General features: G+C 39.6%; 1 protein-coding gene across 9 annotated transcripts in view; it reads left to right on the top strand.

Moving 5' to 3' along the window:
• Positions 1 to 12,440, top strand: part of LOC116996181 (mitogen-activated protein kinase 10) — a 144,830-nt gene that overhangs the window by 95,851 nt on the left and 36,539 nt on the right. For 8 of the 9 annotated variants that reach the window (XM_033059366.2, XM_033059363.2, XM_033059368.2 and 5 more), the window contains 2 exons: positions 633 to 798; positions 3,918 to 3,989. In XM_033059366.2, the coding sequence (XP_032915257.1) occupies positions 633 to 798; positions 3,918 to 3,989 (238 nt within the window). The remainder of the gene's footprint in view (positions 1 to 632; positions 799 to 3,917; positions 3,990 to 12,440) is intronic. The other variant, XM_033059365.2, reaches the window with a different exon arrangement.

Genomic DNA, 12,440 nt, shown 5'->3' with positions numbered 1-12,440 from the left:
AAAATACCTTGACTTTACTTCTTTATTGAAAAATGCTTTTACTAATTTGGGATTTCCACATTAAAAAAAAAAAAATTAAAAAGCGTTTCCCTAAAGAAAAGAAAGGCTGATAAAGTGGGTTGAAAAGTGGATGTTGTTCTACAAAGTTCTCCTTTCTTGGCATGTCATGTGTGAGGTTTATAGATTTGGCTTCCAGATAGTCATGGAGCAAGGGAAGAGCTGAATTACTATAAATGAAGCATTAAGGTGATGGTTTTTTTCCCCACATGTGCAGTTAGAATGTCTCTATCAGGTTCACAGCATTAAGAGAAAATAATCTAATTGAAACAGCACTCAGATACTAATCCTAGTTTCTTGATCTGCTAAATGCAATTAATTTAACGCCAGTAGGCTCCTGTTATCCAGGTAAAGTTCCACAGTGTGCTGAGGTAGAACAACTTCCAGAACAGTTTGCTAGAGAAACAATAGCAAGGGTTTGATGTATATTTACAAGTATTTTTGATAGCAACTGTGCCAGAAGAGGCAAAGAGTATTTGAATGGCGACCTAAAGTCTCTGTCCCTATCATAGCTGTGCCTGGCTTTATGAAGGACAAGTCACATGTTTGGTTTTTTTTTTCTCTGTCTTTTGCAGGACTTAAAACCAAGTAACATTGTAGTAAAATCTGACTGCACGTTGAAGATCCTGGATTTTGGGCTAGCCAGGACTGCAGGCACGAGCTTCATGATGACCCCGTATGTGGTGACACGTTACTACAGAGCGCCGGAGGTCATCCTGGGAATGGGCTACAAGGAGAACGGTAGGGCTGCAGTGTCACTGCCCCCCAGGGCCAGGCTCTGCTTCCTCCATCCTCAGGGAGACCCACAGGAGGGACAGCAATGGGAAATGGTGGGAAATGACACCTGGAATTAGAGCAGCTCCTCCCTGTTGTGACCTGCAGCTACAGAATGTATTTGGGATGCACTGCTGGTGAATTTATCAGTGTGGGATCGCAGAGGAACAGGAAACTTAGTTATGCTTGAGGTTACAATGACAGTCAGCTCGTTTTGACCAGAATATCTTTGTCTTCTGTGGCCATGAAACAATATGGGGACCACTGGAATTGCTGAACGAGTGATGTGCTCTAAATCTGAGTCTGGATCTCTGAATTGTTTGAGGAAACAAGAAGGACCAGCTGAAACAGCAAATCCTAGCCCTTCCAGAATTTCTCTAAATCCAGATCTAGATCTAAATTTCAGGAATTCATTCCTTCTTCATGATAAATTTAACAAAGTTCCAGGTTTTGCTGACAGGTTTCATCTCGTCAAGAACTAGATATAAATTTTGCAGTTTGAATTTGGATTTTTTTAATGGAAAGTAGAATTTCAGAGAAGACAAAAAAGCTGAAACTTAGGAAAAAAACAAAAAAACAAACAACAAAAAACCCATATAAATCTCCCTAGAAGTAAATAGAATAGTACTCTGAATAGTCTGAGAGAGATCTTGGTCCTTGGAAATATTGTGAAAAGCAGGTGGGGGTGCTTGCTACAGAGAAGCAGAGGAAGAACTCAAATTTTGCAAAAGGAGACAGGAAAACTTAAAAAGTTGTTCTCATTTTGTAACAAAACGGAGAATTGCAGAGTGCCAGGCAGGTAGACCTGGCAGGAAAGGAGGGAATATTCTGTAGCTCAGGTTTTGCTGTCAAAGGTATCATTTGTCTGTTTGAGGAGACTTTTTGATGGCAAATACAGAAAATGTGACAAGACCAGGAATTTGTTAAAAGGTATCCTACTTTATTTAGGTTAGCTAAACTGCAGGAGAGCTTTCACTAACAGCCAACTACATCCTGTAAAGGACAGTGAAACTGATTTTGGGAGCTGATTCCATGACCTCAGCACTGCTAAAAACATCATCATACAACCTCTTCTGAAATTAGCAAGTCCCTGTATGAATTATTTGTGATGTTTATGAGTTTAAAGTATAAATTTTAATATAAAAGTATAAAAATAGATGATGATGATTATTATTATTATGTTTGAGCTTAGAAAATAATATTGGGGGAAAAAAGGAATAATATTCTTATAAGTATTTTGTTTGAAATTTTTGCTAAGTGCCATTAGAAATTTGAATTAACGCGCTTTAGATAGTTCTTTAGTCAATACCCAGAGTTCCTCCATTGTCAGATGAATTTTTTTGTTGTTTTTTTTCCCCTCCAGACATTTAGTAGATGATTAGGATTATTGTTGTTCTTGTCCATGAAAGGACGGAGAGAGCATTTACTTTTCACATGATTAAAACTGCACCAAGAAAAAGTTAGACAAACTTTTGTGTTGAAGTACACAGCTGGGAAAGTTCTAATGTTTGCCACATCCAAGGGTCTGAATTGAATGCCCATTGAATTTAACACAGAGACTTCCTTTGACTTCCCTGGGCAATGAATCTGGCTAAGATGAATGCTCTTGTCCTACTTGGACAAAATGTTTGAAAATGAAGCTCAGCTGTCAGAGGAGCTGCTCTGCTTGGAGGCTCTGACCCAGCTCCCAAGGAAGTCAAGAGAAAGGGTTGCTCCTTGCTTCCCTGCTCTGGCCTATGCTGCCACATTACTGAAGCTCCCTGACTTTTTTCCCCTCTGACTACCTACACTGCCTGTATAAGGACTGTTCACTGCTTTCTTTTTCTTTCTGCACTTGGTTGGCTAAAGATGCAAAATTATCACCAGTTTGCTGCACTTCTATGGAAGGTCCCAAAACTGTCACTAGGAAGAAAACTCTACCACTGCCTCAGGCATGCTTCTGCTGTCCCATGCCCCTGATTCCTGTACCCTCCTTTTCCCAAATGGAACATTTCACCTTTTTTTTTTGTTTGTTTTACCAAGAAATGAGTTGTTTGTTTGTTTCTTTGGTTTGTTTTGGATTGCTTTTGAAGGTTAAGAAAGGGGAAGAAAAAGAGGAGAAATCTGATTGTGTAGGTCAAACATGACCAGAAAATTAGGATTTCAGGCTCAGAAACAACATAGCCTTTTAAAGCATTTCAAAGCACTTTTTTCCTCTGCACGTGGAAGACAGGATTGTTTAGGGTTTTTTCTGTGAGTACTGTGTCACTATCTATCCAGCATTTTTTCTTTAAAGGCTTGAAGGGCAAAAAAACCCTATCCAAGTCAAACACATAAGGTAACTGTGCATATTTCATCTGAAAGCTGAAGGCAAGATTGGGAATAGGAAATATTCTTAGTCTTGTTGATATTTGTCCTTAGGAGCTTTTGTCACAGCATTTATTTTGTGTACCTACACAGTACAAAACAGAGTCCACTCAGGTCACACTCTCTGGGTATGGAGGTACAGACAGATACACCTGGATAGGTACCTGTAGATTGGACATAGGTACAGATCCTGCAAGAGGAGTTTTAAATAACTCCAAGGGTGCTATTTGTCCACATGGCCTTTACTTGTGTGAGCAGTTCTATTTGGAACCTCTTGCCAGCTGCTGCAGAGAGCCTCAGTGCTGGAGAACAAATCCTAGAAACTCTGCAAGTAGGATTTATTCCAGATTATCATTATCTGGTTGTTTTGGGTTTCTCAAAAAAAAAAAAAAAAAAAAAAAGGAGTTGTTTTTTAACCATAAATTCAGTGTATATCATGGGTCTGTGCAGTTGTTACTCTATCTTAACTTGCTAGCTCTGGACCTTTACCCAAAATGTTGTTTTTAAACTTTTTCCACTGTTGTTACTAACTGCTGTTGAGCTGACTGACACAGCTTTTATTTATTTATTTACTTATTTTAGCTTTTGGTGAGACATGAAAAAGAAACCCAACAAAACCACAAAACAAACTGTACTGTTCTGATCAACCTGCTCTTTTTCCCCTCCTTTAGGAGTGAAATGTCGTAGTTAACTTTGCTTTTTTTCCCTCCTTCTTCACTTCCCTGTCTCTGCTGTTCTAGTGGATATATGGTCTGTGGGATGCATTATGGGAGAAATGGTTCGCCACAAAATCCTCTTTCCAGGAAGGGACTGTATCCTTGTGCCATTTGCTGCAGCTTCACCTATTATTTGTTCCTCTCCTCCACCCCATCCCTTGTGCCATAAAATGACTATCCCAGGACTGTAAAGATAGAAGCAGAAAGTTGAATACCAGAGGTATGGCTAAATGAAAATAGCGCACTACTGACATGTACAGAATTGAAAATGAAAAACAGATGCACAGAATTATTTCAGTCAATTAAGTTACTCTAAAACCTGTAATCACTCCATTTTATATGCTATTTATGTCATGTCAATAAGCAACATAGAAAACAAGCATTATAATGGCAAATTGGAAAGCTTTATTTACTATTCTTCAAAGGAAAAATAAGAAAACATGAAAAAGTTCCTAACTTGGCCCATCTTATTCCTGTAAATCTGTTTTTCTGCTTTTATGTTTTGGAAATATTGACTTCATAACATTTGTGGTGACATCATAATCTTTTGCTTGCTAATGCATCATGGTTTGAGATTCATCTCAATGCTGTATGGGCTCAATGTTGAGTCAATACAACATTTTTTTTTTCTTTGAAACAAAATGAAGAATTTGACTCACCCAGTTTAAGGCAACCGTTTATCTGCTGTGGTTTCCAAATTGGCCTGAAATCAGATTCTCTTGATTTAAAAATGAACTTCCCTTTACTTGCATGAGGTCTGTGTCGTCAATTAAACTACATTTCCCTCCCATCTTGTTCTTTTTTTCTCGGGTGATGTTATTTTTACCCCTTCCAAGGTGGTGAAAGCAATGTTAGAAAATGAAAACAAGAGGAGGTCTCTACTTAACCTCCTGTTTTTCACAGGCTAAACCTGCCCATGCTGGCTTGGATATGGAAGTAAGTGTGTTTTGCTCATCAGAATAGAATGAGGCAACATAACATATCTCACTTTCAGAAACAAAAAGGCATCTGATTTTCAGCTAGTTGGCAGAAAGGCACCACGAAAATCTGGCATCAGCAGCCACTGGCAGTTGGTAGGAAGAAAACTCAGCTTTCACAGACGTGTAGCCATGGAGGCAATTATTTTTTTGCTGACTTTTGAGTAATTCCTGTCATGTTTGTCAAAGTTGGGTCCTGCCTGTCCTGTTTTCACAGCTCTGTCAACTTCCTCTGAAAGCTGAGCTCTGCTTGGTGGCCCAGGAAGAAGCAGCTCTGCCTCACTGACAGAGAGATGGAGGGACAGCAGGTTCCTCCTGTTTGCTCAGGGGGTGACAGCAGCACTGTACTGCTTCCAGTCTTATAGGAAGGGGGGCTGGAAAGCTACTGGATGCTAAACAAGGCAGAGAGGTTAGAATGGGGATTTTTTTTTTTTTTATAAGTGGGTAGGTTTGAGATGTTTAAAAGTGCTGAGCTGTCTCTGCAGCATGAGGAGCAGGCTGCACACCCACCTGCAGCTGTAACCTCAGAGTGCAGAGCAGCTCCCAGCATTGCCAAGGTCTGTAATTCAGTGTGATAGATAGTTATGCTGTGTTTCAGTGGTAACACCACCTCAGAAACACCATCACAGCCCTTCCTCCTAACAATGCACTCTTTTCCTTTTAAAAACAAAAGCCAAAAAAGTACAAACAAACAAAAACAAATAAAAACTAAACTATCTATAATACACCTGAGGCTCAGCTGTAAATACTGAGGATATTTCCATTTAATCTTTCCTGAGAGAAGTCTGAGATTTTAGTTGATAAGCAGCTAGAATTCATAAAAAGAATGGTTTCAGGATAAAAGCATAGCAGCATTGTTAGTGGGTTGCTCTCCTTTTTCAACAACAAATCAGGAGAGATGTTCTTTTGCCCATGTCTAGAAAAAAAGTTAATGCTATATAATTTAAACAGTGTAACATTAAACAAATCATTCATTAAACAAAATATCAGAATTTGTTTCTGTCTGGCTGTGGAAACAGTCTCTTATGACTGTATTGTATTCAGGGATAGCAGTAAAATATTTTAAAAATATCTTTTTACATTTCAGCATCTGTTGAAAATAAGAACTGAATTTCTGAACAAAAGCAGCAGACATTGTATAACTTGTGGGATAGTCCTACTTCTTAAATCATTAGGAATCCCCTATCCTGATGTAGAATGTATGTGGACCAGGTCACAATTGCTACCATGCTTTAATGGTGGGTTTATTCAGCTGAGTGGGAAGTTTAAAAAAACCCAAAAATTTAAAAAAAAAAAAAAAATCTGTCCATTCATTTCCAAGCTGGTACTCATTTGTTAACCAGTGTGACCCCATGAATGAGTTGTCAGTGTTGGAAAGCCTGCCTTGTGTGTGGGTCCATATGATTTCCCACCCCTCCATGGTTGTTGATGAGCACATCTAGTTTCCCTCCCACGTGCAGGAAGAGCTGGAGAAACATTTGTGCAGCTGCAGGTAAACTTCACAGAAGCACATTACCTTCTTCCCTTGGGTACTTAAGGCTTTCCAGCAGAGAGTTTTCTAGCTGAAAGAGGCAAGTCTGTGTAGAAATCAAAAATACCAGTTTCTTTTAAGCATTCAAAATACTGTCTACTGTGTACACTTGCTATCAATATGAGGTAACTCATTTCTAGTCTGGAGTACAAGCATTTGTGCATGGCACAGTATACATCTAAGAAAAAATTCACAGCTGCTGCCATGTTTTATGGAAATAAAATATTTTAAAATTTAATCTCACCTGAACCATCACACTGTGTTACCTCTGCACTCAGGTGCTGCTGACGGGAGGTGAAATTTCATTTTTAAAGTCTTTGTGGAAATTAAAACATGGAGGAGATTAATTCCAGAACCTTTCATCTACATAAACAAGAAACTCTCTTAAGCTGCCATGAGAAAGCTGTGGAATCTGAGTAGACTGCAGCTGGTTTTCACACAAGTAGGAGGAACCTCCAGTGTTCAGGAGAGTACTGGGTAGAAATTACCCAGCCCTCCTTCCTGGTTATTCAGCTAAGGCAGGCATTTCAAAATACTGTCAGGGAAACTTCCTTGTCAGAAATCTGACCCTCTTGAGAAGAAATCCACCTTTCAATCCATTTCCAGATGGATTTGCAAACCAAAATATTCCTGGCAAATTCTGGTAAGCTTTTTTAGTCCAGTTCTGAGTTTCTTGCTCAGTGTTTCTTTGATGCTTATTCCACTTTTGTTAAATCAGAGAGATGTGAGCAGCTAAAAACTGCCTGAATTCTTGGATGCCATTTGATATGTTAGAAAACCCCAGGGCTTTCCCCAAAGCTGATTCAGCTCTAGGTAATAATATGTTCAAAATCTCATAAGATTTCAATTTGGGATTGGAAATGTATTTCTGATTTTTTTATTTGAAGAGAAGGGAAAGCTTAAAATGAAAGCTTTCAGGTGAGTCAGGTTTATAAGATCTGAGCTGCCAAGTCCACAGTAATGTCCTACAGGCACATGTGACTTAGTGGGGAAATTAAAGTGATCAGAGCATTTATTTTCAGTACTGAAAAGAAGGAGGTATGTAGAGGATGGAATTATAGCAATTTCATGTGTGAGTCCTTCAGCCGATCAAAGGAAAACGGTGATTTAGCCACAGAAATATATTGAGATGTATTGTCCTAAGTAGTCAAGTGCCCTAAGTTTGGCTAGGCCCGAATTTCCACTGTAAATATGGAGAGCAGAATTCCTACTGCACGTAGTTTAAAGTCTAAGACACTCAAAAGAGAAAATACCATTAAAATAGGAAGAGAGCTTTCTATGTAATTATCAACATCCAAAAGGAATTGTGAAATCAGCATTAATAGTTGCAGTTAATGTTTTCTATGGCCAGATTTTCAAAAACTCTCTTGCCCACCAGCAGTCTTTGAGAGTGGTGGGATTAAGAGATGCTTTCTGACATCTGACAGAAAGTGTTCTATTGCCTCAGGAAAAAAGTTTGCATCAAGAAAGTCTTTTAGGAAAAGGTGCTGCCTTTCCATCACTTATAAGCAGAATTTGTCTTTGCATTTGATCTGCATTGATTCATAAGTGTAATTTTAATGTTTTGAGGGCATTTTGGGATGTTTCTTAAACTACAGTGTAATAACTTCTGCACTTTTGTTAGGTGCAGTCTGTTTTTCTTGTTCCAGGTAGTATTTTCTTAAGGCTTGTTTAGTCTTAAAATCAGAACCAGCAATCAGGATTATTTAAAAGATACTGTGAGTGTGACTGGCCTGGCTTTCCAGGTAGGATCAGCTGGTTCATGTTACCCTGCTGCTTCAGTGTGTGTTAGCTACGATGGCATTCATGGCTAAGTTTGGATTTTGTTGACCTGGATTATTCTTTCCTGGGTATTTGGTTTTGGACTCAGGATTTGTCTTAAAGTTTGCTCTTATGAGGTGAGGCCTGTTTCAAAGAGGTCTCAGAGTAGCTGTGAGGATGATTTGGCCATTTTTCTTTTTTTTTTTTTTTTTCTCTTTATTTTTAATTCAGATATGCATACTCCAACAGTTTAGAGTGTAATTTGCACTTAGCATGAAACCCCCATGCTGTCTGTCATCTGTGTGGCTCTTGGACTGCATCCCAGGTGCTACAGTGAAGATGATCCACTGCTTGTTTCCATCATTCACCTTAAAGATTTTCAGGACACACTGCTGCCTTGTATGAATTTCAACCAAGGCAAGTTTTAATTGAGTTTTCTGGCACCTGTGAGAACTGTATGGTCTCAAATGTTTGGGTTTTTTTCCTGTGGCATTAGTCAACTTTTTCTTGATGGCAAGTGTGCTAAATTGAGCTGAGGCAGACTGGAACAGCTGAGCAGAGAATTTAGAACTTGTAGACAAAACAGTGGTTTTGAAGTGCCTTTTGTCCAGAGCATGCAGGTATTTGGATGGGACCAAAATAAATAACTGGAACACATTGAAAATCACATGAAGCTGAGTCAGGGAAGGTTTAGGTTGGCTATTAGGAAAAGGTTTTTCACCTAAAGGGTGACTGGGCACCAGAACAGGGCAGTGGTCACAGCACCAGCCTGACAGAGTTCAAGGAGTGTTTGGACAAAGCTCTCAGGCACATGGTGAGATTCCTGGGGTGTGCAGAGCAGGGCCAGGAGCTGGATTCAGTGATCCTGATGGGTACCTTCCAACTCAGCATATTCTGTTCTTCTCTTCTGTGATTCCTGTTCCAGATGTGAAAACACACAAGTATCCTCAATGCTAATCTGTTTGTATTGTCACAAGAGAGATTAACTGTGAGTTTCCTCCTCAAAGAGGTAACACAAGTGTACTTGAATACTCTTTGAGACCTGAGAAGAGATACTTGAAAATCAAAATGTAGAAGAAGCTAGAAAGAGGACCTGAGGCTGGGAAATGCAGGATCTACAAAACAGGTTTTCAGTGCTATGGTCTGTTAGGCACAGTGTAGTGCGTTTCACATTCCTTGGCAAGATTATCTGTACGTCTCTCTTACTGTGATGGTTTTTTTATAGTCATATCCAAAAGAAAATGGGAGAAAGGGAAGGGTGTGAGTCATCCCTTGTACCTCCACTCATTCTTGAGCTTGCTGTTCAGGATTCCCATGGCTTTTTTAGTCATTTTATAACAGTCATTTTTAGCATTTATTTGGCACTGCAGCCTAAGAGGCAGGAGCCTTCTCCAGTGCAGGCTTCCCACTGGGTCGCAGAAAGTTTTAAAAAAAAGTCAGAAATTCATAGGCTGTTTTGAAGCCTCACCCTTGTAAAAAATGGTGGCAATTCCCTTTTGGCTCCATATAGCATCTGTCAGGAGAGCACCTGTATTCCACATGTTTGTTAGGAAGAAAATTAGAAGTCACTAAGGCAATTTTTCAAACACTTAGGAACCTTATTACTTTTATTGAGGTTTTCATAATATCATATAGCAAATGGTATTTCAAATTAGAAAAGAAAAATTTTCTCAAGAAATCTTAATGGATTGAGCTGACAGTGTGCTGAGGGAGCCCTTGTTAAAACATGTTGAAATTCAAGTACATAACAAGCATAAAGGGAAAGGTTTTGGGGTCTCAGCAAGGAGATTGGAATGTCAGAAAACTGGGAGTTTGCCATAACTTAGCCAGAATTGAGGGAGATAAGGGCTCAGAGGTTTGTGGAGGGTTTCAATCCTTTTCAAGAGTGTGAACCATCTCCACAATGGTCATTGGGAGTGCCACACATCACAGACTTTCATTGCAATTGGCAGATCTGGAGCCTTTGTAGCTGTGGTATCTGGAGCATGTGAAAAAAAAGCAGCTTTGCCCATGTATTACTGAGAGTTACCAAGTATTTTTATGAACCATGCCCTTGTTTTTTATTGCATAGAAACAGCAGAAAAACCTTTAAAAACAGGGTACAGCCTCCAATACCAGCTACTGTATTTTTCATTCTGAAAATTCAAGTAATGGCCTAGAACTGGTTCTTCAGAGCAGACATCACTACAGATCTGCAGGAACACTAAAAACAGAGATGCAGGTAAAGAGAGGTCCTGCCCACAAGGTGTCTGTCCATTTTAGGAGAATTTGGAGAGAGAATCTTGCTGTTATCACAGGCATACTCAGCTGCCTTGACATTTTACTGGAGTTTGCACCTAGCCATTGGCAAGCAGTGTTGTGTGCTAAATACTTTGGCCTACAGTTACACAAGTAAAATCAGATATCAGGATTTGCCTCATTAATATGTCTATCATTATCTTCTTCAGTTAGTTTTGAGGAGGTTAACATCTCTTTTCAGCTGGCAGAGGGGCAGTTTCTGCATCACTGTTACAAATGTGAATATTTACTATTCTCACTAGTGCTCTGGGAAGAAAGTGTAAACCAGCTCATGAGGTTGGAAAACACAGCAAAGCTCATTCAGCTGTTCTTGCTTCTCTGGTATCTGGAGTGTCCTGTGGCTTGCATTTAATTAATTTTAATTTGGATGTCACAATTTTCGTTGAATGACAGCTGGATCTCACTGAGTGGAAGTCTGAAAACCCACCTCGGCGAGAGTTTGAGCAAGGGCAGTCACAGATTCTCCCTCATTGTTTTGTGAAGTCCCAGAGAACCTGCAGTTTTGCAGGAGGAGAATGTAGATTTACAGGGAGGTGTCTACGACAAGTCACTTGGGTCCTCTCCACATAGAAACATCTTTGGGTAGTTCTACAATTCCTGACCCTTCTGCATCTCTGCTGGAGGAAATCTGAAGTCTGAAAGGTTGAAAAAGCACTCATTTGGGTCAGGAAGTATCTGTTTGGTGGGGAATCAGAACCAGGAGGTGGCCCAGAGAAGATTATTTTCTTCTTCTTTTTCTTTTCTTCTTTTCTTCAATGGTTAAAATGTTTGGTTTGGTTTGTTTTGTTAAGGAGGAAACGTGCATTTGATTTCTGGTGAGCATTTGTTCAAGCTGGCTATGCCAGGGTGGCATTTGGTGTCCTTGGCAAGTTTACTCATATTCAGAAGTATGTGTACACATTCAAGAATGTGTTCCAGAGTGTGCAATAATCTGGTTTTTAGAGATTCTGAACACATTAAAAATCCCCTACTCCTGGTAATCCAGGACCTGGCTATTCCAGTGGCGAGTGGGTTTCCCAAATCTCAACAGTTTCTCTTCGGAGAGTCTTGAAAGAGCCGTAGGTTAAATTCATTAACACTGCTTCACATGTTCTTAAAAACATCAAAGCAAATAGTTGCTAAACTGAAGCTTTACCTTGCATCATGCAGAGATCTGTGACTAGAAGTTACCCTGCCCTTGATTAAAGCTTAGGGATGTTCCATGTGTTGATGTAGCATTGCCAGCATTTGTGATTATCTCGCATTTGGAAAAAAAATACCTTTTACCTGGTATAGATTTTCAGTGCTTTGGAGCTGAGTGCAGGTGTTTAGAGATTGTGGTGTGCTTGGGTTTTTTCTGATGTTTGTACGAGTGAAATTACTGGGACTGCAACATCTGGATTGATGTTGGACTAAAGGAAGCAGAGGATCAAGGCATAGATCTCTGTTCTGCAGGCCTTTCTGAAACTTTGCACAAGTCTCAGTGACTTGACTGCTGTAGGTGCTGAAATTCTTAACCTCCAACTGGCTACTTCTAACATGCAGCCAAAATCCTGGTTCCACTTTGATTTATTTCTGATTGCCTCAGGAGGTGAAAAAGAGGCAGCAGGCAAGAAGGCTCTTGGGATGCTGGTTATATTTAGGTGTTTATCTTCGCTCCTTCTGATTTGAAAATTTTCAAAGAGCTTCCTTCCCAAAACCTCAGGCATAGAGGAGAATAATCATCTCTGATTTTACACAGTTTGCAGTTTAGTAAGGCACTAGTTCAACTTGTATGTGTGCCCTCTGGAGCATAGCATAGCACAGTGATGTCAGGAGGCAGCCTCTGAAAATAAAAAGGAATTAATAACAGACGAACAAACAACTGCTTGCTCTATCTTTTCCTGGTATTTTGCATGCCATTTAGCTTGTGATGAAAGCAGCAATAATTTGCATCTCTAGGTCTGCTTCTTGCTTCCAAACAAGTAGCCTTTTCTTTAGTTCTTTGTTTTTTGTTTATTG

Source organism: Catharus ustulatus, chromosome 5, assembly GCF_009819885.2.
Source record: "Catharus ustulatus isolate bCatUst1 chromosome 5, bCatUst1.pri.v2, whole genome shotgun sequence".
NCBI classification, from domain to species: Eukaryota; Metazoa; Chordata; class Aves; order Passeriformes; family Turdidae; genus Catharus; species Catharus ustulatus.
The sequence above is the reverse complement of the archived record's forward strand: the minus strand, read 5'-3'. Positions and strand labels throughout refer to the sequence as shown.